Raw genomic sequence first — 27253 nt, forward strand, 5'->3', positions numbered from 1 at the left:
GGAACTTGCATTCCTCTTAATAGCAACTGGCAGATTTTTTTTTCATATAATTGTAGAGATTTTGCCTTTCTTCTTTTGAATAACTGCCTATTCATATCCTTTGACTATCAAGAGATATACTTATTCTTCTATATTTGTATCAACTCCCTGTATATCTTGGATATTGAGAATTTTTTCAGAGAAATTTGCTATATAAAGATATGTTTTCCAGTTTACTAAACTTTTATTTTCCCTTTCAATTAGTGTTGTAAACATTTTCAATTTTGTAATCAGTGTTGTCAGTTTTTGCCATGTATCCTCACCATCCTTTGGTCAAGAGCTCTTTTCCTATCTGTAATTATAAAAGGTTTCTTCTTCCCTGCTTTTCTAATTAGTTCATGATTTGATTTTTGTGCATCAGTAATGTATCCATTTTTATTATGTTAGAATGACTCAAACATATACAATTAATATTATCTCCAATTACTTATGAGTAACTTTTTAAAGTAATATTTTGTAGTTGTATTTATATAATTCCTTTGTTAGTAGCTAGACTTCCAAACATGATATAGATTCTTTAGTCATTTGGAATAGATTTGCTTTTAAAAAATCTCTAACTTCTGGGATTTGTAGGTAATATATAGAAACCTTTGTGGTCATGGAGACTAATTTTAAATATTGCTACTTTCTCAAGGCATTTGACTCTCCATGGTTCTCTACTTAAGTCATCAGATCATCTGCCTCCCAAAAAGGTAATTGTGTTTTCTCTGTGCCTGTGCTTATTTTCCCAATTTCTTTTTCTTGTTTTATTGCCACAGTTAGAATTCTAAAACTATGCTAAATAATAGTAGTGAAAAGAGACATCCTTGATCTTATTTGAAAGGCTTCTAAAATTTCTTCAGTGTGGATAATGTGCAATCTTGGTTTCAAGTGAACACCACTTATCATATTAAATAATTATTATACTCATGCCACTGCTTTTTAATGCTTTTACTATAAAAGGCTGCTGTGTTTTATTAAAAGCTTTTTCTATGACTATTAATCTCTTTATGTCAATATAGGTAGACTTTTATTATTTGTTATTAATATGGTCTATTATGTTTATATCTTTACCAATATTGAACCAATTCTGCAAACCCAGTACTAATAGTTTTTTTTAATGGAGAAGTAGTTATTTGGTTAATATTTTGTTAAATATTATGGCATTAGTATTATCTCTTGATATATTATAGCTTTTTCTATTTTTTCTTTCCCTGGTTTGGATATCAAGATGATATTTGGTTCATAGTTTTGTCGAATCCTTACTTTCCCCATTTTGACAAGCAATTTATATAATATTTGAAGTAATTTTTTGAATATTTGATAGTAGACACTAATCAATCTGATCCCAGAGTTTTTTTTTTCTTTCTAGGAGTACCTTTATGGCTTATTTGATGATTCTTTTCTGAGATTACTCTGTGATGAAATATATTAAGCACTTATTTAATTTTATTATCTATTATGCTTTTTAAGGATATTCTATTTCTATTTTAACAATTTCTACTTTTACTTTTATTTTGTCAAGATTATGATTTCTTCTGCTTTTTTTGCAATTGCTTAAAGAATGGGTTTTATTCAAGCACCTCATTGTAATTCTTTGTGAATCTTTATTTCAAGTGCTTTTCTAATAAATATTTTATAGAGAAATAGAGAAACAGAAGCTGTCTGAACAACAGTACAAATATCTAACTGAAGTGTGGTTAGAACTCTGTTCTAATTCTGTCAGGAAGACCAGAGTTCAAATTTGACCTCTGCCTTTTCTGTGTATTATCACCCTTTTATGATTAAATCTCTAAATTTTAATTTTATTTTGGTTATGGATATTCCCCTCCATGTCTTTATCTTCTCTTCTCTTATACCTTTCTCCTTCCCTTACCCTGCCCTCATCTGGTGAATTTAAAGTATATCTGTGTGTGTGTGTGTGTGTGTGTGTGTGTGTGTATGAGACCTTCCTTTGGCTGGCTCAGAGAGGAGTGAAGTCTTTGGATGCCCACCCTCTCATTTCTCCTCCATGTTTGAATATTCTTTATTTCAAGCACTTCATTTATGCGAACTAGAAAGTTCTTCCCCATTCTTCCTATTTGTTTCCTAGTGTTTTTCTTTTCCCATCTTTTTTTTTAAACAAAGCAAACAAAACCACGCTTGACCCTTTTTTGTCTTATTTAACTATCTCTGATCTATGAAGAGAATCTGAAGGAGCAGCTTCTCTTTTCTCTTAATATATGCACTGTCATTTATCCCTTTCTAACTGCTGAATAATGTTTAACTTTCTAGGTTTCTCTCAATTTCAAAATTTTTACTTAACTCGGGTTTCTTCATAAAGATTGTCTGAAAATCTTCCATTATATTTATATATATATATATATATTTTTTTCTACTCTTTGATTCAGTTTCACAGGGTAGGTTATTCCTGGTTTTTAAGGCTTTATATTTTACCTTTTAGAGTGTCACATTTAGAATGCCAAAATTTTCTATCCTTTATGGTTTAGTTTTCCTCTGCCTTGGAAGCTGTGCATTTTGGCTATGATAGTACTAGGTGTTTTTAATTTGGGGTTTCTTTTTTTGTTTGTTTGTTAATCCTTACCTTCCATTTTGGAATCAATACTACAAATTTATTCTAAGACAGAAGAATGGTAAGGACAAGGCAACTAGGGTCAAGTGATTTGCCCAGGGTCACACATCTAGGATATGTCTGAGGCTACTTATTCTAGGCCTGGCTCTCAATGCACTGAGCCACCTCAGGGGATTTCTTTGGGATTTCTTCAAAGAGGCTGTCATTAATTTCATTTTTAATTTTGCCCTGTGGTACTTGAGCTGTTTAAAAAAAATTTTTAACAAAAGTGCCCAGGAGAGATGTGAGCACACATAATCTTGGGCACTTCATGTTACAAGCAGGAGCTTACTGATCAAAAGTCTTAAAGGCACAGAGGCTGCTAAGAGATGAGAAAACCAGGCATGAAGGTGGGAGAGAATTAGATATAAGAAATGCTCGTCTAATTTGTCCAGCCTTTTTACTTTGTTCCAATATTTCTTGTTGTCTCATAGAGTCATTAAGTTTTTTTTTCTTTCTCCCAATTCAGGGAATCCAATACTTGGAGAAAAGGTTTTCCATCTTTTATTCTAAACTATTTATTCTATTTCAATTGTTCTCCCCAATTTATTTCATTTTTATCATCTTTTTATTTTAACTACTTTTTAAATCTTCTTGATAAAGCCTCCCCCCCCCCCCTTTTTGGGACTCTACTTGTAATTGTTATAAGAGTCATGCTTTTCTCTTGGGTTTTTCTCTTTGGCTTCTCTTATTTCATATCATTTCTTCATTGTGTTTGCTATTTCGTTTGGTTTACTTACATTTTCAGTTTCAGTTCTTGGTTTCCAATTTTGTCCCTGGACCAGCTGCCTCTAGTATTCTTAGATAATTTAGATAGTCTTTGATTCTCTACCCCCTGTAGTCATTAGACCACAGCTGATTTGGATTAAGTAGCTGGTATTAGGTTCCACCCCATGTCTCAGTACTAGGTTTCTACCACAATCTCCTGGTGTCTTACTACAAGTTCTAGCCTCAGACACATCCTCTTCTTCTTTTCACATGATCCTCGATTTGTTGTCAGTTTGGTCTCTTATCGGGGCCTCCAGTTGGATTTAAGAGACCATGATAGTGTCAGGTCTGTAACCCAACTTTTTTGACACCATTGCTCAGGCTTTGAATTTACCTTGTCTCTTGCTTTGGTTCCTCGTGTTCCATGTACATCCAGACCTTAGCAGTGATTTATGGCAACCAGTTTTGTTCCTGCTTCCATTTTGCAAGCCGGATCTATATGTGACTCCAGGTCCCTAATTACTGGGAGCTTTAGGATTGATTGTGATCTCCTTGTTCAGTGACTTGAAGAATTCTGAGTCCTTTTATAGGAACACATGCTGGCTTTTCCAGTGTAGGTCCTTTCTCTGCCTCTGCTGACTTTTAGCCTTAATCAGAGATACATTGGCAGCATATGGCCTGCAAAACTCCCCAGTGTGGGCTGAATCAGATTAAAATATAGCTGGGAAATATTTAACAAAATTACACGTCATGCTAATTTGTGTTTAATATAATGTGGACCTTTCTGTGTTTGACACTACTGCCCTAGATCATGATGGCTTTCCTAGAATGACTTCTCACCTTGCCTCTGCCAGCTTCTTTGTTTACCTGAACTCTTGGTAGATTTTCTAGTGCAAACTACCACTGCTGGCATCTATCCATCTTCTTTTGTGATTTTGGATAGAACAGAAGAATTTACTTCTGTTTATTTTCAGTTTTGTTTTTTTCCTAGTCCTTTTCAGATATTTTTATGGAGTTTCTATGAGGAATCTGATCAACAATATTATCATATTAACTAGAAAACAAAAACCAATGTTTTTTGATAGAGGTTATCATTCTTAATCACCAAACTATAAAGAATCAAATATGAGATCTAATAGAAGTAATTAAAACCTGGGAACACAATGAGGAAACCCCTATGATTCTCTCTGCAACTGAAGTTGTCCAGAGGATGATTTGAGTGAATATACTGAATATGATCCTAATGCTAAAACCCTTATTCAATTACTTTATAAATATGCATAATAATCCACAGAATGCTAATTTTAAAAATAATAACAATATTGTAACTCATCCTGGCACCAGTTCTATCTGAATTCCCTCAAAAAAGTAAGAAGAATGAGATAATATTAATAATAGCTTCATTAATAATAATAACTCACTTAAATAAGATTTAACAGTATCCACTAGCAGTTTCTGGAAAGTGTAGACAATCTATTTTGAATAATAAGAAATTAAATCTTATATGAAATATTTCTACAAATTCTTTTCATAATTTGCTTCCATAATTTTATACATACTTTTTCAGACTTTTTTTCTCTGTCTTTTGAGTAAAAACTCTCTTCACTCACAGAAAGTGACTTGTCCATCGTTTGTCTAAATGTACAACTACTCTGTGATAAAGAGAAAAGGTAATTAACTAATTTTGTGGTTCACTTTAACACCATTCTAAATCATTTAATAAAAAAGTTGATTACTTTTTCATTTTAATAACTTATAATTGTCAGAAAAACAGATTCTAGTTTCATAAGACACAATCACAACCAAAAGTTGAGGAAAAGAAAGAACATAAATGAGCAAGCTAAATGACAAAGTTTTTATGGGTTTGAGAGGAAGTAATAGAATAGAGTAGAAAGTAATATGTATTGTTACATGTATAAATAATTAACAAAGTGATATTTTCTAAATGGAAAAATTACCTTAGGATAACAGATCTAAATTTCTTTGTTGAAAAAGAAAAAATTCACCATGAAAGGAGAATCTTTTATTTACAGAAAGGGAAGAGCTGTTGGGTGAGGAGATATCCTGAATTTGCTCGCAGTATCTATATTCTTCGTTGATATATAATTTTCTGTCTATGATTTCCCATTTAGAATGGTCTTCAATTCAGTTGTCTTTCAAATTTCAAGCTTCTTTTTAAGTGGTTCCTTATAACTATACTTAAGCTTTGATATTGATTCTTCCTTTGACTTTCCATCAAAGGCTGCAATTTCCTGTGTCTTCAGTAATACAAACTTCTACATGCTTCTGTTTCCTCACTTAAAAAGGAGAAAAACTATACAAGAGAAGTAACTAGAGGAGGCATAGTTTCAATCTTTAGATTTTTGTTTCCTTTTGTATTTCTCTAGTTTTTTAATGGTTCAATTGCAGGAACCAAATAGAATGCAGAATTTAAGTCTCTTCCAAACTCTGCCTATTATATCCTATAAGCCAGAGGATATGACCTCCTCCATGCATTTCTCTTTAATCCCCCACTAATGTTTGCTGAATAAATGTTTGCTGAATTAATGAACTAACTAATTCATCTTCTAATACCGTGAGATATTAATATCTTCTTTATTACTTTCTAAAATAAAACATGAAATACCTTTTCAAGATAAGTTAATGAAGACTAGATATGTATGATCAACCTGAACATGGTTTTCTATTTTAAAAATTTCCTTACAAGTTATTTTAGTAATTTTATCTGTTACATAATCATAACATAATTTCCAGAAAGGAATTCCTTAAGAAGAGATGATTATAAAAATTTTCAGTGTTTAGAGTCACAGATGCTGTTAATTTTTATCTTTTTTCAATTCATTATGTAAAAACTTTAAGATATACTTGCTGATTATATACTTAATTTTTAAGTATTTACTTAATGGAATTAAATATAACAGTGTTTAAAACCTTGCTGGATAAAAAATAGGTAATCTAAACTTAAAATGGAATTTGAAAAAGTTAAGGGGTTTTGAGTGTTGGATTTTGTCACCTCTAAACCATTCAAAAATATGGCATAGTATTAGAATTCTAGGATTGTTTTTTGTGGTTTTAGAGAGCTTGACATTCCTTCAAAGGCCTGTATATAGACTAACATCACTAACTTGAATAAATTATAAGGAAATGGGTTTCTTTGGGAAAGTATGCCACCTCTAGGTAGATCTATGAAAATCACCATCTCTATTTGCAAGCATCTGTTTCCAGAAAGTTCTAACCACAATTCATTCTCTAGCTGACTATACCTTCTTCAGTCTAATTATATATCATTCTCCCTCAGCTTTGTAACTATTCCTCGTTTGTCTTTCAATTCTATAACACCCTTAGCTTTTCCTTTGTCTTCTCAATCCAGTATATGCTAATTAGCCATAGTTAGAGAATAACCTAATTCAGCCTTGAAGACTATTGAAATTATTTTTGTCTATGGTCTTGTTTTTCCACTGTCCAAATAATAAAATATCTTAAGTCAGAAATGCAGAGTATTAAGTCATTTATTTAGTAATTATTATAACTTCTGTTACATTCAGAATCAATGTCAATTGAATTTATATTTAATATTAATTATGTTGTAATAATAAGATTATAAAAAAGTGAATAGGTTAGTCAGATTGATGTCTACTCATTTATATGCAATGTAATCATGTAAACTATTGCAAAATAATGAGTCACAAAAGGGTTATACATCAATTATAAATAGATATGCAAATTTCATCAGTGTCTATTGTCCCATACTGACTTTATGATGTCCTATACTGACATGTCTCAGGATCAAAATATTACTACATAACAGGAATGAGTATTCAGTTTTCTCATAAGGCCCTCCAAAGCTTTTAATTATGAAAATATAGAATATAGGAAATAGAAAAAATTCCTTGGTGTTTAAAGGCAAACTGAATTTTTTTTCTCATTAGTTGATTAAGGACTTCAATTTCACTAGCACAAAATTTTACCTTTTCCTTTCTATTGAACAATTTTCATGTATTATAGAACTTTAAATAGGAAAGTTGAATAGTAGCTACCCAAAATTTTAATAATTTTTCTTTTGGATGTAATTTATAGATTTTCTACTTATAAATAAAATAATTAAGTTTAAAAGTGCAGAGGACTTTATGAAGACCATCCTAGGACAGCTTAGGAAAATCTCTCAGAAGGGAATGAATATTTTTATACCACACCTAAAAAATTATTCTGTCCATAAAAAACCCAAACCTGTTTATCCTTGTATTTTATTAGATAAGGTAAAAATGTATGACATATAAAGATTTAAGACATACATTTTAAAAATTATTTAATTGCCAAAACTTCCTAGCTTATAATCCCTGTCATAGATTGTTATTTCTTGTTTGCTGATTTACAATTAAAATGTCTAGAAACAACAGAAAGTTAATATTCAACTATGATATTTTAACATGTGTGCTATAAATGCTTTTCATTTCATTCATTCATTCATTCATTTGAGATATACGTTCCTAAGCAGTAAATATATTACCTCATATTGTGGATACAAGGTTTGCCTTATGAGAGATACTGGAGCAGAAAATTTGGGAGGAGCTAGAGTCCAAAACATTTTCACAGATCCTGGGTAAAGAGGCACCTTTGAAATAAAACAAAATAAAAGTTGAAGATTATAACAAATACTCTATAGTGAAATATTTTTGACACTATTTCTCCAAAGGGACTGTTTTAGCTTGACTCTTCATGACCTGATTTGGGATTCTCTTGGCAAAAATACTGGATTGGTTTGCCATTTCCTCCTCCAGCTCATTTTCTACATGAGGAAACTGAGGCAAACCATTAAGTGACTTGTCTAGGGTCACACAGCTAACTAATGTCTGAGACCAAATTTGAATTTAGGTCTTTCTGACTCTAAGTCTGGCACTTTATTCACTGTGCTACCTAGCTACCCAAAGGGTAGAGGAGATCAGATTCAATGGAACCCAAAGACCTCTGATGAACCTTTTGAAGAATTCAAGTTCAAGACCTGTGTAAGAATACCAACCTATTATAAAAGATGAGTGACAATTCACTTATTGTGCTGGTCAGATTGCAAAGGTTTTAAATTAATCAAGTCCAAGGACCCAGGTATGGAGACTGAGGTGCTTTCACATCATAGGTTAGTGATGGAAGAAGGACAGATTATTCACCCAGGTCACTTCCACAAGTATTCAAACCAAATGCCATATGTTTCAACCCTCATGGAAAAAAGCCTCAAGGAGTTCAAATTCACTCTCACACAAGGACCAATAGAATCCCTAAACCACTGCCAATTACAGAAATTTCCATCAAGTTTTGTCTTTATCACAATGGTTTTAGCTAGATAATTATTGTGACTTTCCTAGAACTAAGCACAATTGGGTAATATTGACTAACATCCAACCTGACCCTCATTTTACCTTAAATAGTCCTACTCTGAGGGAGCAAAGGTGAGGAGGAATTAAGAACAGCTTGCTAAACTTCATTCTTGACCCTTCATCCCAGAATTTTCTCTCTGTACACAGTAGAGTCTAAAACCTTTTTTTCTTTCACTGCAGAAAATAGCAGCTTTGCACCCTTTAGTGTACTTGCTCTATCTTCTTCACTGCTGCTGCTATTAAAGTTGTTCATTCTTTTTTTCCATTTTTAAAGAACTTCACTCTCTTCCACATCACACCTATGGACTTCTCACCATCTTGGTAAACAATTCCCTTTGATTGTGCATTAAGCACAAGGGTCACCAGACTGCTGCTGCTATTATCTCTTCTCAGTGGCTAACATCAACCAGCTAAAAGACATTATAACCATTGTCGTCTAACAACTAGTTTAAGACTTCAGTCTTTAGTCATGTATCTACACAGTTTCAAATCCCCATATGTTCAGAGCATACACTGGATACTTAACTGAATTTTAAATGTTCTATTGTAAGGTTTGATAGCATGTAGATATACAATGCGGTTGCACCTCCATTGTCATATGTATATTTTATGTGCTAGGCACTTAAAATTCCAATATCAGGGCAGAATAGAAAAATTTCATAAATATATTACCATGGTTGATTTTTGTCAAGAAAGACACTGTTATGGAATTTTAAAAAATAAATAATAATGTTAGTCATTTTCAATATTTAGCAAATCCAAGCAATCTCTATGAAATGTGTTCTCTACTAAAAAAATTAGTTTAGCAATTTTTAGAGCAGACATAAATAATCTTCATTATATTTCTTTTACTTTAATAAATGAATACTAATAGTAGCATTGTCTGGCATACCCAATTATACATGGTTCTAGGAAAAAACAAAATAATGCAAATTATGAACTGGAATAAAGTCTAAAACACTTTATCGGGCTATCTCTGTGTTTCTGGGTAAAGACATATCTAAAATTTCCCATCCTGATACTATCCACTTCATCCCTAAAAGTCTTCCCATAGATCGCATCTTCTGTCTATCCAGTATTTAGACAAGTGAAAAATTGACACTTAATCACAAGAAATAAAGAAATAGACAGGGCTAAGTAATGCTTTACCTGACATAATGTTTGGCTAGTAACTTTGATCAAATTAGATAGATAATTACCAAATTTCTTTTTCACTTTGTATCATATATTCTAGTTAATGAATCATTCTTCTTTTAAAGAAGAAATGTTTTTAAATTAATTTATTGTTTTTCCATAGATCAAGATTATCTTCAAAATCAAGATGAATTTGGATTATGTGGAATATAAAAAACAGAGTATCTATAAACTGGGAAGGTCTGGGGTTGTTAGCAAATTTGCAAACTCAACATGAGTCCATAGTACAATTTGGCAGCCTGGAAAGATAATGCAATCTTAAACTGCCTTAACAGATGTAGAGCTTCCAAGAACAACAGTACTGTTGTCTGTCCTCTACTGCTACCTAGTGTGTGCTAGCTACACAGTGTATTTATTTGGGGGAGTAAAATTTTCAGGAGATGTATTAGCTAGAAAGCATATAGAGGCAGGGTAAGTCATGTGGTGAAAAGTTTTTTGTTATTTGGGGGCTAATTGATGGAAATGAGGTACAATCATAGACTATTCTTACATAATATCAAAACCAGAGAACAGAACATTTAAGGGAAACATTTTACCTGTCTTCTGGTATTTTAAAGGGTTGTCCCATTGAAAAAGAATTGGATTCATTCTACTTGACCCCAGAGTACAAATCTAGGAATACTGGGGAGAAGCGAATTTAGAGTTGATGTTTGGAAAAAGTTTCAAATTAGAGCTGTGGAATAAGCTATCTCCAAAAGTAAAGGGTTTCTCCTCTTGGGAAATGTTTCATACAAAGTGTTTCTGCACATGTTGGGCAGGATGCAGAAGACATTCTTTTTTTGAGTGTGGGTTGGAATATGTGGGTAACTGAGGTCTTTTACAACTTGAAAACTGTCATTCTGTAATTCCTGGGACTAATTATCCATATCAGAGAAAACAAATGGATAGAAAGCATGTAATATCCAAACTAAAAAGGATAAAGGGTCAGTCCATGGAACTGTTATGTATGATCATATAGGATAGACCCTAGCTGTACCTGGAAATGAAAGGAGGAAGCAGCTGACTTGCACTTGGGAAAATGTAGAGTATTTTGAATGATCCCAAGATGCTTCCCAAAATGAAACCTCATCCATTTTTTAACATCTATTTCCTTCTAATTTTTCTATATGGCTGCAGATGATATAACACTACCCTATGTGGAAAATCTAATTTATATGTGGCCCAAAGGGAAACGGAAGCACATGAAGTGGATATGAGGAAGGTGATGTACATTGCCAGTGATGATCCATGAATAAGAAATTAATACATACAAGATATTACACAGGGAATGTATAATTTGAAAAGGAGTTAAGCTGGTCATGTAGCAAGAGTAAGAGCTAATAATAGGATTAGTAACAGTAATAATAACTAACATTTATATACAATCTTAGAGTTTGCAAAATGCTTTTAAAATATTATCTCAAAAGACAGATCAACCATGAGTACTTATAATGATATAGCCATAATATTAAAAAGACTTAGAGGAAGACGTCTGCCACAGTGAGTAAATACTCAGTAGAAGCTCTATAGGAGTACGTAGATATATAGACTAAGAAGGTATGGATGGGTTAAGTGCAGCATTAGGGAAAGCTATCAAAAGTGGTGCTTACCTCTTCTCCTAAGAGCTGAAAAGAGGGTTGTTGATCTGTCGTTTTTACTTTAACTAAAGCTGTTGGTTTTTCTGAAGAACTCTTTTCGGTTTTGCCCTTAGCATCTGAAGTTGAAACTCCATAGAGTATTCTGTAATGAATTTTGAGGAATTAAGCTAGTTTCAAAAATAACCCTTAATCTGACAACATAAATAAAATTCCCTGCCATTTCTAATTTATGCAAAATTAGATGTAAACTCTTGAATGTAGTAAAAAGATACATTTTAATAATATTTGAATATCATTATAGAATCCTTCAAACTAAAGAGCCCTGGAGCCTCTTTATAAATATAAAATATCATTTAACATTTAATTTAATGTTAAAATATTAAATATATCTCAAATACCTCAAACCAAACAATTAAGTCAGTCAAATAAATTAAGCAAAGCAAGCAACAAAAAAATACATGTGCATATATACATATACACACACATATTTATATAGTCCAGATTCAAAGGTTACAGCTAGGGAACAAATAAAAATAGACGTTCTTACTTTTTTTCTTTTCCAACTAGCTCCTTTTCTAAATCATATCTTCCTTAAAAGAGTTGTAGTGAAATGTACATGTTTGGGTCAGTCATAGATATTTATGAGATGGTAACCAAGGGGAGTAAAAAATGCAATGTAGTGTGAATGAGTAGGCACAAATCATGCCTAGTGAAATAGAACAAAGGACTGATGAATAAAGACCACCAGCTCCTTCCATATTCTCCAGAACACTAATGTTTTTACCAAAACTCTAGCCATGAGGGTGAGTGGCCAATATGTCCTTTTGGCTTCCTTTTGGGGAAATTAAATTTCAAGCCACTACTCTTTGCACTGATGTTGTTAAAATTTTCTCTCACATTCTTTCTATGTACACTCCATTCTGGCTGCCCTACTGAGGAAAGGAACCACCTACCTCTGTTTCCCTCTTAGGTTCTTTGCTCTTTTCTGCACACCCCACTCCTATCCCCAAATTGTGATATTTTCTTCTCTCAAAAACAGAACAGAAATAAAAGCTCAGAATCCTAGAAAACTATATGGATGCAAAATCTTTTCCCCCTCCTGGAGCCCCTTAGACATTCAAGAAGGTTGTTACCATTGAGTGAATTGGTTGACATCAAAACCAGTTGGTCAAATGATCACCCAATAGTCAGCCAAAAGATATATGGTGGTTAGAGGCACATTGAGGCACATAATCAAAAATGGCATAAAATATCAGAGAAGATATGCATGATCAGAAAAGGCAAGGGGGTGATCATGTAGCAAGAGTAAAAAGGATAACAGCTAAACAGACCAAATAATGAATATTGTTGTTTATTCTTACAATGATTGAACCTATAACTTTTTAAGATGATATTCTTCTGATGTGGAAATTCCATCCACTGAGGCAGATCAGCAACTCATCAACCATCAACCATTTATTTTGGGTAATATCTTCTATGAGCCAGGTCCTAATGAGTTATGGATAGGAAGGGGAAGAAGAGAGATGATTTTGGAGCAGAAAAGCCATTGGGAGACTATTAATCCTAGAAGCTTCAAGTAGTCAGAAGTCAGCAAAAGGACATTAGATGCCTGGGTAGGGAAGGGGATCAGGAAGTTAAAGAATATCAAAGGAAAACCATCAACTGTCTTTTTTTTTCTTCCAGAGCCAGCTCTGCTTCTTCTTCTAGAGATAAAAAAAAAAAAAATCAGACCATCATCAAAGGGGCCTTATGGAATTTCTCAGCCAATGTGGATTCCAATTTTGACAAAAAGAGACTACTGCCTACCAAAAGACCCAATCAGTTGTGAGTGGGTTGCCAAGTTCTCTAGTTCTGACATATGAGCCTTCCACATAGAAAGGAATGTCTTCTCTATGAGCCTGGGAGCTTACCCCAGAAGTCTTCTGCCTGACCACTAATGAAAAACTCCTCTCTACTATCCTCCAGGCAATTTGTCCATTTGCTTGTCCTTACTCATTCAAAAATACATTGGGCAATGTGCTTAGCTTAAAAGAAATATTACATGGAATTATAGGACTAAAATTTATTTTTAAAGTTCATATTGCTTCAAAGTAGAGATTTGCCAATATATATGTGATGGAGATACTCAACGAGTGTGTAGAAATTATCTATTTTTTAAAAAATGTGATGGGGAGTACATGTTTTTCTTTTTTAAAAACATTAATTCCTTTGCCACATAATAATAGTGACATCTAGTGGTAGTACATTGTTTTATTCATTTAAAATAAAAAAGCACTTCCAGAGCTCAAATATTATTGCCTTCTAACTTATATGAATTGTAACTATATTACATATTAAAGTTTCCTTTTTTAAATATGGGGTGATAGTGGAACAAAAATGGGTAAAGAGACATGAGACAGCTCCGATCTTAAACAGGTTCCAAATTAATGTTAATATTTAAAATGAGAGATAATACAAATTGTAATTATATAGTATTTATCACATTAGAAAAAAAAAAGTTATCTATCACCTACATGTAAAGGCACAGTATATAGTGGGGATAGAAGGAAAAACAAGACATGACTCTGCCTAGAGCTTACACAATGCCAAATTTGTGAAGGGCAAAGCAGTTACCTTTTGCCAGTTGTCTCTATATCATGTATATCAGTCCCTTCTCAGAAAGAAAAAAAATAAAACAAATACAAATACAAAAAAATTCTTCCCACTTGACTTTCCTCTGAAATATCTTATTCTAGTTGCATTTCTTAAGTTGCATTAATTTTGTCAAAGACAACGTTTTTCAATTTTATGTAACTGAAATGATCTATTTTATATTTTCTAATTAGCACTCTCCTTTCATTGGTTACAAATTTACCTATCAGTAGCTGATAAAAAGCATTTGATCATCTCTTCTAATTTCTTTAGATGTTTAGATCTTTATATTTAACTCATATATGCATTTGTAATTGATCGGGGAATACAATATAAGTAAGATATTGGTCTAAGCTTAATTCCTACCAATCTGTTCTCCATTTCCACCCAAAATTCTCATCAAATAAAGAGTTCTTTTCTAGGTAACTGATGGTGGGTTTAAAGCATTCATTGAACTTTTTGTTTTTATGTTTATGTTAATTAAATAATAATAATTATTTATATATTAATTAAATAATAAAATAATAATTAATTATGACTGATTTTTCTTTGTCTAGTCTGTACCTGAGATCTGCTTTAAAAAATTTAACCAGTAGAAAGAAGATGAATGATTACTGCTTTATAATATAGTTTGTTGTTTGAGAGAGCTATTACTCCTTCATTTGTACCTTTACTTCTCATTATTTCCCTAGATTTTTTGTCCTAATTGTTATTCATTATTTTTAATCTAATTCAATTGTTATTAAAACATCTTGTAAAGTAGGCCTTGGGTAGTTTGACTGGCTTAGCTTCAAATATGTAAATTTTATGAATCAGGACAAAACAACTGTAAATCAGGAAAGTGAAATGTCAATCTTATGTTGACAATATTCATGTCCTTTTAAAAATTCATTTCATTCATTCATTTCTCTAAATTCATTTTGTTGTTGCTTTCAAGGTTGTAAATTATCATCATTTTCATTCCCATAGATAAATCATTAGAAATACAAATAGATCTCTAGAAAGCTGGATAGTAAAATGGATAGAGTACTAGACTTGGAGTCAGAAGGTCCCGAGTTCAAATCCAGAATTACTAAATGTATGATCTTGGGTAAGTCCTTTAAACTCTGCAATTTACTCAAATGCAAAATAGGGATAATGATGGTACTTATTCCCAGGGTTGTAGTGAGGATGAAGTGAAATAACATATGCAGTGCCTGGCACATAGAGGGTGCTTTAAAATGCTTCTTCTCATTCTCTTTTCTTTTGGACAAAACTAGAAATTGTCCAGTGAACCTCTAAAAGAACTCCAGATTATGAAAAGAATCTGGGCAAAAGGTATATCAGCACTGATTTTTCTGTGGTGTGCCTAGACATTAAAGGTTTGCCTTTTACAAGGTTATATTTTCTCCCTCGGCTTTCTACACAATCATCTATGGTTCACAGTAATAATGGTGGAGAATAGGCAGACTAATCTTCATAACCCTACAGTTAGCCAAAATATGCAGAACAAAATTCAGCCTCTCCAAGAAGCTAGTACTAAATCAGGCCCTTAATCCAGCTTCCAAAGAAGTTTGATTTATATTGATGATATTTTTAAAGTGCATTTGGATAAGAGAAAATCATACCTGTCTCGTATTTTTTCATTCTTAGTATGTTCATCTTTGAGGTCTTTTTTATCACTTTCCATAAAAAAATCATGGCCCTTTTTGCCTAGAGTATGATATATTCTAGAAGCTAATTGTAAATCAGTAGGCAGCACACATTCTGGAGAAGTGGTACATAGCTTATGAAGATTGTGGGTAGACTTCTCTGGAATCCTAAAAAAGAAGAAGAAAACATCAGGCTATTTCAGCGTTTTATGATCTACATAAACAAAGCACTAATTTATATTAATAAGATAGTTTGGATTGAAAAACAATTTTAAATGTTAATAAAGCTGCTTAGTATACACAATATCACAACCTGAAGGCTTGCCCTATCAAAGCAAAATTGAGGGTTTTGTGAAAATTAATTCAAGACAATCTAAAAAGTAAAATTGCCTCTAACTAAAATACTGTTTTTTTTAATTGTCCCAAGTGATCATAAATTTACATGACTTACTTTTTCAATGATTTTATAGACAACATCTAAAGGGCTGGGTTTTGTTGTTGTTGTTGTTGTTGCTTTTTTTAAAGGCTCAAGAAAATTGTTGACTTTGAATTTTAAATAGGGTTGTATATTTATGCATGCAAATAAGATCATTATAACCAATGGTTTTTATTGCATGAGACACATTTCAACTAAGTAAATAAACCATTGGAACCATTTATATTATATTTTCTTCCAATATTCTATTTATACTCTATTTTTCAAAGTGCGAAAAGATGGCCCAATTACATAATTTTTATAGTTATATAATATGGAGGAATCATGGTATATTGACAACTCCTGTGACTTAAGAGTTGAGGAGACCTGGGTTTAGAAATTTATTTTTGATACCTACTCACTCTATTGACCCAGAGATAACTCACTTTGCCTCTAGAGACCTCCCTTTCCAAATCTTTAAAAAGAAGAATGATAACACTTGAAGTACCAGCTTTACAGGGTTGTTTTGAGGAGAGAATGAGAAATTAATTTAAATCTATTTGAAAACTGTAATACAACGGTGCAATTATCAGCTATGATTATATACATACAAATACAGATGTGTGCATTAATGTTGAAGGAAATGGGGAAAATACACTGTTTCAGTCATTGTTTGGTTCCTCTACTAGTAAGTTCTTGGAGGAATCTTTGTTTACTTGGATACAGATCTGAGATCCTTCACCCTTACTTTCAATGCTCCTTGCCCATCAGAATGGTGGGAGAGCTGTTAAGGATCTTCACAGTACCCCATATGTATTATACTTGCACATCAGTTGGGGATATGATTGGGGATGTAGCCTCTAAATGATCACTCTAGTGCAAATATTAATAATATGGAAATAGGTCTGGATCAATAACACATGTAAAACCCAGTGGAATTGTACCTCAGCTACAGGAGGGCTTTGAGGGGAGGGAAGGGAAAGAACATGAATTTTGTAACCATGGAAAAATATTCTAAATTAACTAATTAAATAAAATTAAAAAAAAAGAATTGCCCATCACTGACTAGGACCTGATTGGTATGGTATCAGAAGGATCAAGACAGATTCTTAAATCACTCAGGGGCAGATTTATTGGCAGTGCACAGAGTAGAACAGTTGGCAGGGAAAGGAAGCAAGGTCCAGAGGTGAAAAATGCAGATCAGAGAGGGGAAGAAGATGGTGACCCTGGGGGAGCAGTCTGATGGAGCTCAGGATAATTAGGGAAGGTTAGAGTTTCCCCTGGCACACGCTGAGAATGGTTGCACACAACCCTGGGGTCTGAGTTGAAGCTTTCAATTAGAATGAGGCTATAGTGGGGTTTTAAGGTTTTATTATGGGGAGTGATGTCAAGACCTATCAGGGACAATGTGGAATCCCATTAGTTCTTCTATTTAATAGAGTCAGGAGTTTCTTAGGGGGGATCAAAGGCAGAGAGCTCTTCTATGCCAACTGTCTTGACCATCTATGAAGTGGGTGAGATGCTGGTGCTTTTTTCTTTGCTGGTCAGCTTATCACAACCTCTCAGAAGAGTATAGTAGGGAATAAGGTGTGCTCCACTGGCCACAGAAAGAGACACAGTCTGGATTACACAGAAGGAAAAATCTAAAGTGGGATTTAGAATTTACTCAAGTCTTCAAGAGTACGTACCATTCATAGTAAATTAGTGTCTAAGAATCACATTAAGTATTGCATATATCACACCACACGTGAAGCACACATTCAAAGACTCAAATGAAACAGTGGTGTTTGGAATATGAATATTATCTCCAGTAACAGAGATCACAACCTATTTAAGCTTGCCCAGGACCTCCTAAAAGTTTTCCACAGGGGAATCAAAGTTCTCTCTCCTGACATCACGAGGATACCAGTGGAACACACAGGGACTCCAATGATTATTTCTCTTTCACCAGGTAATCAGCCCATCTTTTTGGGTAATAAATACATTTCCTTAATGGCATACTTTATTCTGGTTCTTCAACATTCCTTATTTGTTATGTTATAGTCTGCCATTATGCATGCCTCTGACAGATACTCATTTTCAGTTCTTTGGGACCCTCTCCCTCATCATCCTCCCTCAGTATTCTAGTCATCTATGGGAGCTTGGGGTGCACCTGCTTCTGAAGGTCATGAATAATGGGTGACCTCCCCCTCCTTCACTGCATTTCAGAATATTCAGAAATATTCTGTGATTGCTTCCTGCTGTATAATTGAAAATCTGTTACCCTGAAAAAGAACTACATTTCCCGGGAGGCCACTGACTTCCTGTCATTATGTACTTCCTGTAGACAGGGGATATTCAGTGGGAACACGGAAGGTCCCAACTCTTTACTTCCTTTCCTGAGCTTGGTGGTGGTAAGGCAGGCGTTTGAACTGGCTGATCAGCCATGGGCACATAATCTTTATTTTGTATCTCTTTATTCCTTGATTTCTAATGATCACTAATAAAGCTCCTAAAATATAATATTTTTATTGAGATCTAATTTTAATTTTAACACTGCCTGCCATGATGATGTAGGGGTTTGCATGTCTTTTAATTTGGCCAGGAGTCCATGAATCAAAACAAACATTAATCCCTGCCTCTAAGAGTTCCTCTTCCTGCTTTCTTTAAAATGCCAGGATGACTCATTGCCATCTAGGGGATGACCTCATAGGCAAGCCTGAGTCACTTTCCATTTGTGCCTTCTTTCCTTTGGTACAAGACCTTGTGAGGTCTCAAAAGATAACTGGTTTCTTCTTTTTCCTGGTACCCAAGTAGCGGGGTAATGGCTACCCAACTAGTTATAATGGCCACAGAAGCTAGTTAGAGCACTGGGCCTAAAGTCAGGGAGACCTGAGTTCAAATCCAGCCTCAGACACTTACTAGATACATGACCCCAGGCATATCATGCATCCCTGTTTGCCTCAATTTCCTCATCTGCAAACTGAGCTGGAGAAGGAAATGGCAAACCACTCTAGTATTATTGCCAAGAAAGCCCCCCAATGAGGTCATGAAGAGTTGGACATAATTGAAACTATTGAACAACTGATTGTGCTTGGTCAAAGTACAATATAAAATGACTGATTAGTACTCTCCCAAAAGAAAATGTTGACAAATGTCCTAATCAAGCTTAAATATTATTTGCTGCTTAACTAATTTTACTAGTAGTGATAACTCATCAAATTCTGTCCTAATCATTCTATAATTAATGTGCGGCATTTCATTTTTTGTGTGGGAATTACACTACCACTTCCATGCCTCAGTTATGTTGAACACTGGGTAATTCTTTTCTTTCCCTCCTCCTTTAGAGTGGGGAAGAGGAAAGTAGAACATAGACTAGAGCCGAAGAGACTTGGAGCCCAATTACCCAGTTATGAAGATAACTCCAGCCGATGTCCTTTGATGGAAATAGGGAAAATTTGGGGGCGGGGGGAAAGGTGTGTTTACAGGGGAAAGATCAATGAATTCTGATGCAGAATTTGAGATGTCTTTGGGACATTTGTGCTTGTACTCTATCTAGCTTCAAACTAGCTGCTCCAAGTATAGCCTAATCCATACAAAATGAATTATCTTTCCAGTGATCTCTTAGTGAGTGATTGTTACTATCTCTCTATTCTGTGACCATTATAAGTATCAGACAAATAAGAACATTTAGAGGGCTTTATTATCTACTGGGTATTCCTCTTTAACTTGGACTCTGTTAGATATTCTTCATAGTAGTGGCAAACACCTTTGACAAATATACATTTTTTTGCTCTGTACCTTCTCTTGTATTTATAATTAGATGTCATTAAACTGCCAGAAAGATCCTCGCCCGTGTTATACTCAACAGACTCCTGTCATCTGTTTCAGAGCAGAACCTGCCTGAATCACAATGTGGCTTCCGACCAGATCGCAGCACCATCGACATGGTCTTCACAGTGAGGCAAATGCAGGAAAAATGCCTTGAGCAGAACCTGAGTCTCTACATTGTCTTCATAGACCTGACAAAGGCGTTTGACACAGTGAACAGGGACGCATTGTGGGTGATCCTCAGCAAGCTCGGTTGCCCAGCAAAATTCATCAAACTGATCCAGCTCTTTCATGTCAACATTGACAGGGGAAGTCCTATCTGGTGGAGAGACTTCCGATCACTTCAACATCTCCAATGGTGTGAAACAAGGCTGTGTCCTCTCTCCGGTACTATTCAACCTATTTTTCACCCAAGTATTATGACATGCTGTGATGGATCTAGACCTGGGCATCTACATCAAATACCGACTGGATGGCTCACTATTTGACCTTCGCCGCCTGACTGCAAAAACAAAGACAATAGAGAGACTCATCCTGGAAGCTCTCTTTGCAGATGACTGTGCTCTCATGGCCCACCAAGAAAATCATCTCCAAACCATTGTGGACAGGTTCTCCACTGCAACAAAACTGTTTGGCCTGATTATCAGCCTCAGCAAAACAGAGGTGCTGTTCCAACCTGCACCAGGGAGGCCAACGAACCAGCCATGCATTACAATCAACGGCACACAGCTTTCTAACGTCAACACTTTCAAATACCTGGGCAGCACCATCGCCAACGACGGGTCCGTAGACCACGAGATTAATGCCAGGATCCAAAAGGCCAGCCAGGCACTTGGGCGGCTGCGCTGCAAAGTCCTCCAACACAGAGGTGTGAGCACTGCGACGAAGCTCAAAGTGTATAACGCAGTGGTCCTCAGTCGCTCCTGTATGGTTGCGAGACATGGACACTGTACCGGAAGCACATGAAACAGCTGGAGCAATTCCACCAACGCTCCCTCCGGTCAATCATGAGGATCCGATGGCAGGACCGAATCACCAATCAGGAAGTCCTCCACAGAGCCAACTCCACCAGCATCGAAGTCCTGGTCCTCAAAACCCAGCTACGATGGTCTGGACACATCATCCGCATGGACCCACAGCAAATACCAAGACAGGTATTCTATGGTGAACTGTCAGCTGGACTCAGGAAACGAGGCCGACCAAAGAAAAGATTCAAGGATCAGCTATATATATATATATATATATATATATATATATATATATATATATATATATATATATATATATATATATATATATATATATATATATATATATATATATATGTATAGCTCAAACTTGAGGTGGGCTGGCATTACACCAAAGCAACTAGAACTCGCTGCCTCTGACAGAAGCAGCTGGTGAACCCACATTAACCACGCCACCGCCACTTCTGAAGATGAACGACGTCGACGTCTTGCCGCTGCGTGTGAACGCCGACACCAGGCCACAGCCACACCTCCCTTAACAACTGGCGTCCCATGTCCCATGTGCCACAAACTCTGCGCCTCAGCCTTTGGACTCCAAAGCCACATGAGGGTACACCGTAGATGAAACTGCACAAAGACAATAGTCATACTCGATCACCGAGAGACTACCACTACTACTACTACTGCTACATTAAACTGGGTTGTCTCTTTTTTATATGAGAATATTAAATTATTTTGATACATGGATAGGAGAAATTTTGTTGGAAGAGATAGTTAAAGTTGCATCTTGCTCTATCAAGAGAAATGCTTTTGATAAAATAACCAATCTTATTTTCCAGTGAGATCTTGCATTCACTACAACTTTTAGTCAGATGTGATGATAAAGATCTGTGGAAAAATACTTGCTAATCCTGCCTGTTCTCTACTAGTGCTTTCATCAAGGATTCTCTCTTTGTGTAAATTCATCTCATCTAATCTTCCTACAGAATGGAAAGAAAGCATATAGGTGAATAGTTGCTCTTCCAGTCATCTTTTTCCAATGCAAGGTGTGTGAAGATCCAAGACTTTTGTCCTGATTATTTTATCTTCTCCTACTTCAGATATCTTGTGAATTAATTCCTTAAGACTTACAAAATAGTATCCCTTCCAACTGGGAACTCCTTTATGTACACTCAGTCTAACACTGATACTTTTCCTATCCTGTTTCTCTAGAATATCACTTCTATCTGCTTGAAAACACATGCAGGGTTATGATGTTAGTTGCCAAATATGGTGGCTCCACTGTCCTTATTGGTTCAAAAAGATCTATTTTATTTTTCTATGGGTTGTGTGTCCTTCTTTAGATGTGTCCATCCTTAGATGTCCTCAGAATCTTTCACCAAACTTTTCTTTAAATATATTTTTCTCCTTTATTGTTCCTCTCTTTTACAAGGCAGTACAGTTGAGAGGCTTTGATCATATTCCTCTGTAAGATTTAGCAGTTGAGTGTATATTCTAAAACAGTTAGTCAAAATCTAACTATGTATTTCCATTTAAACATGTAAATCATGTTGCAAAATAAGAAACTTTTTTATTTTTCTTTGATCTCTGTTTTGATATTTTATTTTCATCTTTTGAACTCCAGCACATTATTGTAGTCACTGTTTATGCCATTTTGAGCATATTCTAATTTTCATTTTTAATAACAACAAAACAGGTCAGCATGAGGTTATTTCAAATATAAGTATATTCTGTTCTTCTAACTTTACATAAATTTTGGTTTTTGTTCTAAAACAAATTGATGGTCTTACTCTACAAAAACAATTGATTCAGGAAGGATTCCCATATCATTAGAGTCATTTTTACACATCTAGAAGAATAAAGTACTGTCTCTAAGAAGGCAATGTTTAACTCTATCAAAAGTATAAAGTGTAAACAAAGCTGCAAAAGATGCAGGATTTTTTTACTCAATAAAAAGGGAAATGAAATTCAGTTTTACACTAATAGTAACAATTTAAAGTGCTGCATTGGTACCCTGAAGGCACTTGCTAATCACTGACAAACATAAGGAGAAATAAAGACAGGCTCTAGACTCAAGGAGGTTACACAAAGAAGTTGAAAGGGGTAGTGGAGTAGGGAACAAAGGTACCAAAGGAGAGGGGTTTGGCAGAGTAAATCTAGAGTGCTTAGAGAGGAATGAGATAGGGCTGCCTTGGGCATGCCCCTTAAATCCAGATTTTGGGCAGAAACATCTAAACAGAGAGAGTCCATATAGGTGGAAAGTACTTTCAACATATAAATTCAAAGGTTGGAGTAATGCTTCAGAATTAAGAGGTGGAGCAAAGTAAAAGTTCCTATGGCAACTTAGAGTGATTATTACCAGATTCGTATGACAGATGACAGAAAGATGCAACTACTTTCAGGTTTTCATCCTGGGGCATCTGTCACTTTCTAGAGATTGAGGGGGAAAAGTAGTTGCAGACATGAAAACCATGAATGTATTAGTGCACCTTGATCACATTGTTTCAAAAGGAAAAACAAACAGAAAGGGAGATGAAAGGGTTGAATTGTTTAGAAGAAAGCAGCTTAAAATCCATTAAATTTGCTAGTTTTTTAAGTCTTGTCAAGAATGTGGGTCATATTGTCACAAGATGTGAGTACAGCCCCAGAGAAAAAAGAAGCACTCGATTTGGCAACACTAAAAGGACCTTAGAAATCAAAGTGCTTTTCTAGGATTTCGCAATTATTATTTTTAAAAATTGTAAAGAAAAACAACAACAAACAACTATGCTGTTGGGGCAGCTAGGTAGCTCAGTAGATAGAAACTGAGTCTGGAGACAAGAGGGTTCAAATCTGGTCTCAGACAATTCCTGGTTGTGTGACCTTGAAGAAGTCACTTAACCCCCATTGCCTAGCCCTTACCACTCTTCTAACTTGGAACTAATATTGAGTACTGATACTTAGCCAGAAGATAAGGGTATTAAACTTTTATGCTGTTACTTCTAAACCACTGAATGACTTCACTCTAGCATATATGATTGAGGGGGCACAGAAACAGAAAGATGACAAACACAGAACTGTCTTAAAACCAATGCAGAGTCAATTGGCATGTTTTGCATACAAATGCCAGCCTGGAGTCCTGTACCAAGAGAGTTACGGTCATATGAAACCAACTATATTTGCTATTAGATGTTTGAGCAACACTGAAGATTATTACTCTCTTCACAAGCTGAAGTAGATCACTTCACTGAGAGGTTCAAAGACTGTGTATAGGGAGCAAAGTTGAAAGTGAGGACTGCTGCTTGTCACAGATGGGTGGCAGAACTAGGAAACTATGAATTTTTGCATTCATTCCCCATCAGGGAAGATTAATATGGCATGCAGATGCATATGGAATACCTGAGAATCTGGATCATAAGCAGATGGCAACCAAAGAGATCACAGGGAAAAAGACTTGTACAAAAATATTCATAGCTGCGCTCTTTGTGGTGGCCAAAAATTGGAAAATGAGGGGATGCCCTTCAATTGGAGAATGGCTGAACAAATTGTGGTATATGTTGGTGATGGAATACTATTGTGCTCAAAGGAATAATAAAGTGGAGGAATTCCATGGAGACTGGAACAACCTCCAGGAAGTGATGCAGAGCGAAAGGAGCAGAACCAGGAGAACATCGTACACAGAGACTGACACACTGTGGTACAATCAAATGTAATGGACTTCTCTACCAGTAGCAACGTAATGATCCAGGACAACTCTGAGGGACTTATGAGAAAGAACACTCTCCACATTCAGAGGAAGAACTGTGGGAGTAGAAACACAGAAGAAAAACAACTGCTTGATCACATGATTTGATTGGGGATGTAGACCCTAAATGATCACCCTAGTGCAATTATCAATAATATGGAAATAGGTCTTGATAAATGACACATGTAAAACCCAGTGGAATTGTGGCTGGCTATGGGAGTTGAGGGAGGGAAGAGAAAGAACGTGAACCATGTAACCATGAAAAAATATTCCAAATTAATTATTAAATAACATTTTTGACTAAAAACAATAAACAGATGGTAATGCAGCTTAAAGTATGAAACCTCTATCAGACCATGTCATCAACTTTTCAAACAAAAGATTTATTCAGCCATAGCATAGAAGGAAATACGCATTTATTAAGCACCTACTACTGTGTCAAGCACTGTGTTAAATGCTATACAAATATATCATTGATAAAAACATCCTTGCTCATAAAGCTGCTATTACTATTACCATTTTACATTTGAGAAAACTGAGGCAGATTGAAGGCAAATGACTTACCCAGGGTAGGGTCCTATGGCTGGAGTTTGAGATCATTTCTGAACTCAAGTTTTCCTGACCCTAAACCCAGAACTTTATTCTCTGTTCTACCTAGCTGCCTCTAAAGAAGATATTTGGCACATAGCTCAAGTTGACACAGCAACCCATCCCTACTCTCATTGCCTTCATGAATAAATCTTCTGGTCAGCAGGAAAGGCTATGATGACTCCAGTATCCTTAGGACATCTGCCAGGTCTGAAGGCTGCCACCACACATGAATGAGCATCTTTCTTACCCTTATGTCACCAGAAAACCACATCAATACCCAGATACTAGTCACCTGAGCCAATCAAATCTTCAGGATAGTTTCAGTATTTTTAACTATGTTAACCTGGCTATCATGTAGCTGTTAGGTAAAATGAGCCCAATCCCCAAGGCCAGAGACTCTGGAAGATAATATTTCAATTCCCATTCTCTAGATTCAGAACTAATAGAACACCCTCAAGTTGAATGAATTATCCATTTTCTCTGTATCTTTCTTCACCATAGCTCTCAGATTCATTCTTTCTTATCCATCCCAAGAGATATCAACCCATTGAGGGTCTTCATCACTTGGATTATTATAATTGGTTTTTCACTGGTGTCCCAATAGCCAGTATTTTCCTTTGTCACTTCATCCTCAAGAAAGATGTTCAGATTAGAAAGGAAATGTACACTCCTGGGTTTACCCTCATATTTTGTCTAATAATTCATAATTCATCTGGTAATGCTTATTGATTAACATATTAGCATGGATTCATTTAGCAATGTGACCTTTAGCTAAGAGCAGAGTTCTATAGAAATGGGAATTGGAATAGATTAAATGTTTACAACAGGGAGAAAAATTAGATTTAATTGGAGGATGAGGGTATTAATCAGAAAGAAAAGGTATATATAGTTACCAGTAGAGGCTTTGGGATGCATGAATTTAGCCCAGGAGTTAGGAAAGTGATATAAGAAGGCAGAAACTAAGAATACTCTGAAGACAAACATCATTTTCTTTGTGATTTTGCCAAAGGCTGGACCTGGTTACAGGCATAAACATGCTGCTATATTTTCTACCTGTTATTCCACAATAAAAAGCACCCCAAACTTCCTTCCACTCTTGATCATATTGAAAATGTGCATGGCAGCAAAGGATTCTTCCACAGTCAATGGTTTTAATATTGATGTTAATTATACAAAAATATCTTTGACTACCAGAAGAAAATCACTGATGAGAAAGGTTGAATGTAAATTTGGTTAAAGAAAAAGCGGAAGCAGTTGTCCAGTATACTAATAAAACAAGAAAGAAAGAAATTGAACCTTTATTTCCACATATCTGAGCCTTGTTCCTACATGGGGAGAATTTAATTAATTTAAAGAATGAAAATAGTACTGCACATCAATAAACTCCACAGATATTTTTGGCATGCTCTAAGAAAAGCTATATGTTTTTATAGCATAGTCTCTTTAAATAGACTCTTTATCATTCCTTGAAAAACTAAGACAAACACACACATACAAAACAGTTCTGTGTGTGGTCATACTACTTTACTTAATTCACTAAATGCAGGTGTGTGGTTTTATTTTTTTTATCATGAAGTTTCTGCTCCATTGATAATCTGACAGTAACTATTTATTGAAGGCAAAATACTCTTTGTCTACTGTCACTATTTGTTTTAATATATAATCTTGTTAACTAAATGAACTTAAAGCAATGCAGATAAGCATTGGCATGTACAGGGTCACTTAGATGCCAATTTGTTTCATAAACTTTGGAATTCTTTTACCATGAGTATACTCTCAGCAAGTTAATTGTGAGCAATATCCGTTTACAAACTTTAGGTCTGCCATAAAAAGGCTCTCTCCCAGATCTAATACACCTTTCAGGGCCCTCAGCAACAACAAAAGCTAATAATTAAAGCTTCTTTAAGCCCTCGTAAAGAGTGAAATGAAGAAGAATCTAAAATAAACATTGTCATAAAAAGTACATTAATAAAACCAAGCAAATTAGAGCTTCCATAAAAAAGAGT

At 34.9% G+C, this 27253-nt stretch overlaps 1 protein-coding gene across 2 annotated transcripts in view; it reads right to left on the bottom strand.

The window, feature by feature from the left end:
* The window catches only part of TTC6 (tetratricopeptide repeat domain 6), a 307310-nt gene that overhangs the window by 197084 nt on the left and 82973 nt on the right, over positions 1-27253 (bottom strand). For both annotated transcript variants that reach the window (XM_016428372.2, XM_056811000.1), the window contains exons 6-9: positions 15716-15907; positions 11490-11619; positions 7845-7949; positions 4897-4989 (exon numbers count right to left, since the gene is read on the bottom strand). In XM_016428372.2, the coding sequence (XP_016283858.2) occupies positions 4897-4989; positions 7845-7949; positions 11490-11619; positions 15716-15907 (520 nt within the window). The remainder of the gene's footprint in view (positions 1-4896; positions 4990-7844; positions 7950-11489; positions 11620-15715; positions 15908-27253) is intronic.

The sequence above is a fragment of the Monodelphis domestica genome, chromosome 1 (assembly GCF_027887165.1).
Source record: "Monodelphis domestica isolate mMonDom1 chromosome 1, mMonDom1.pri, whole genome shotgun sequence".
Lineage (NCBI taxonomy): Eukaryota > Metazoa > Chordata > Mammalia > Didelphimorphia > Didelphidae > Monodelphis > Monodelphis domestica.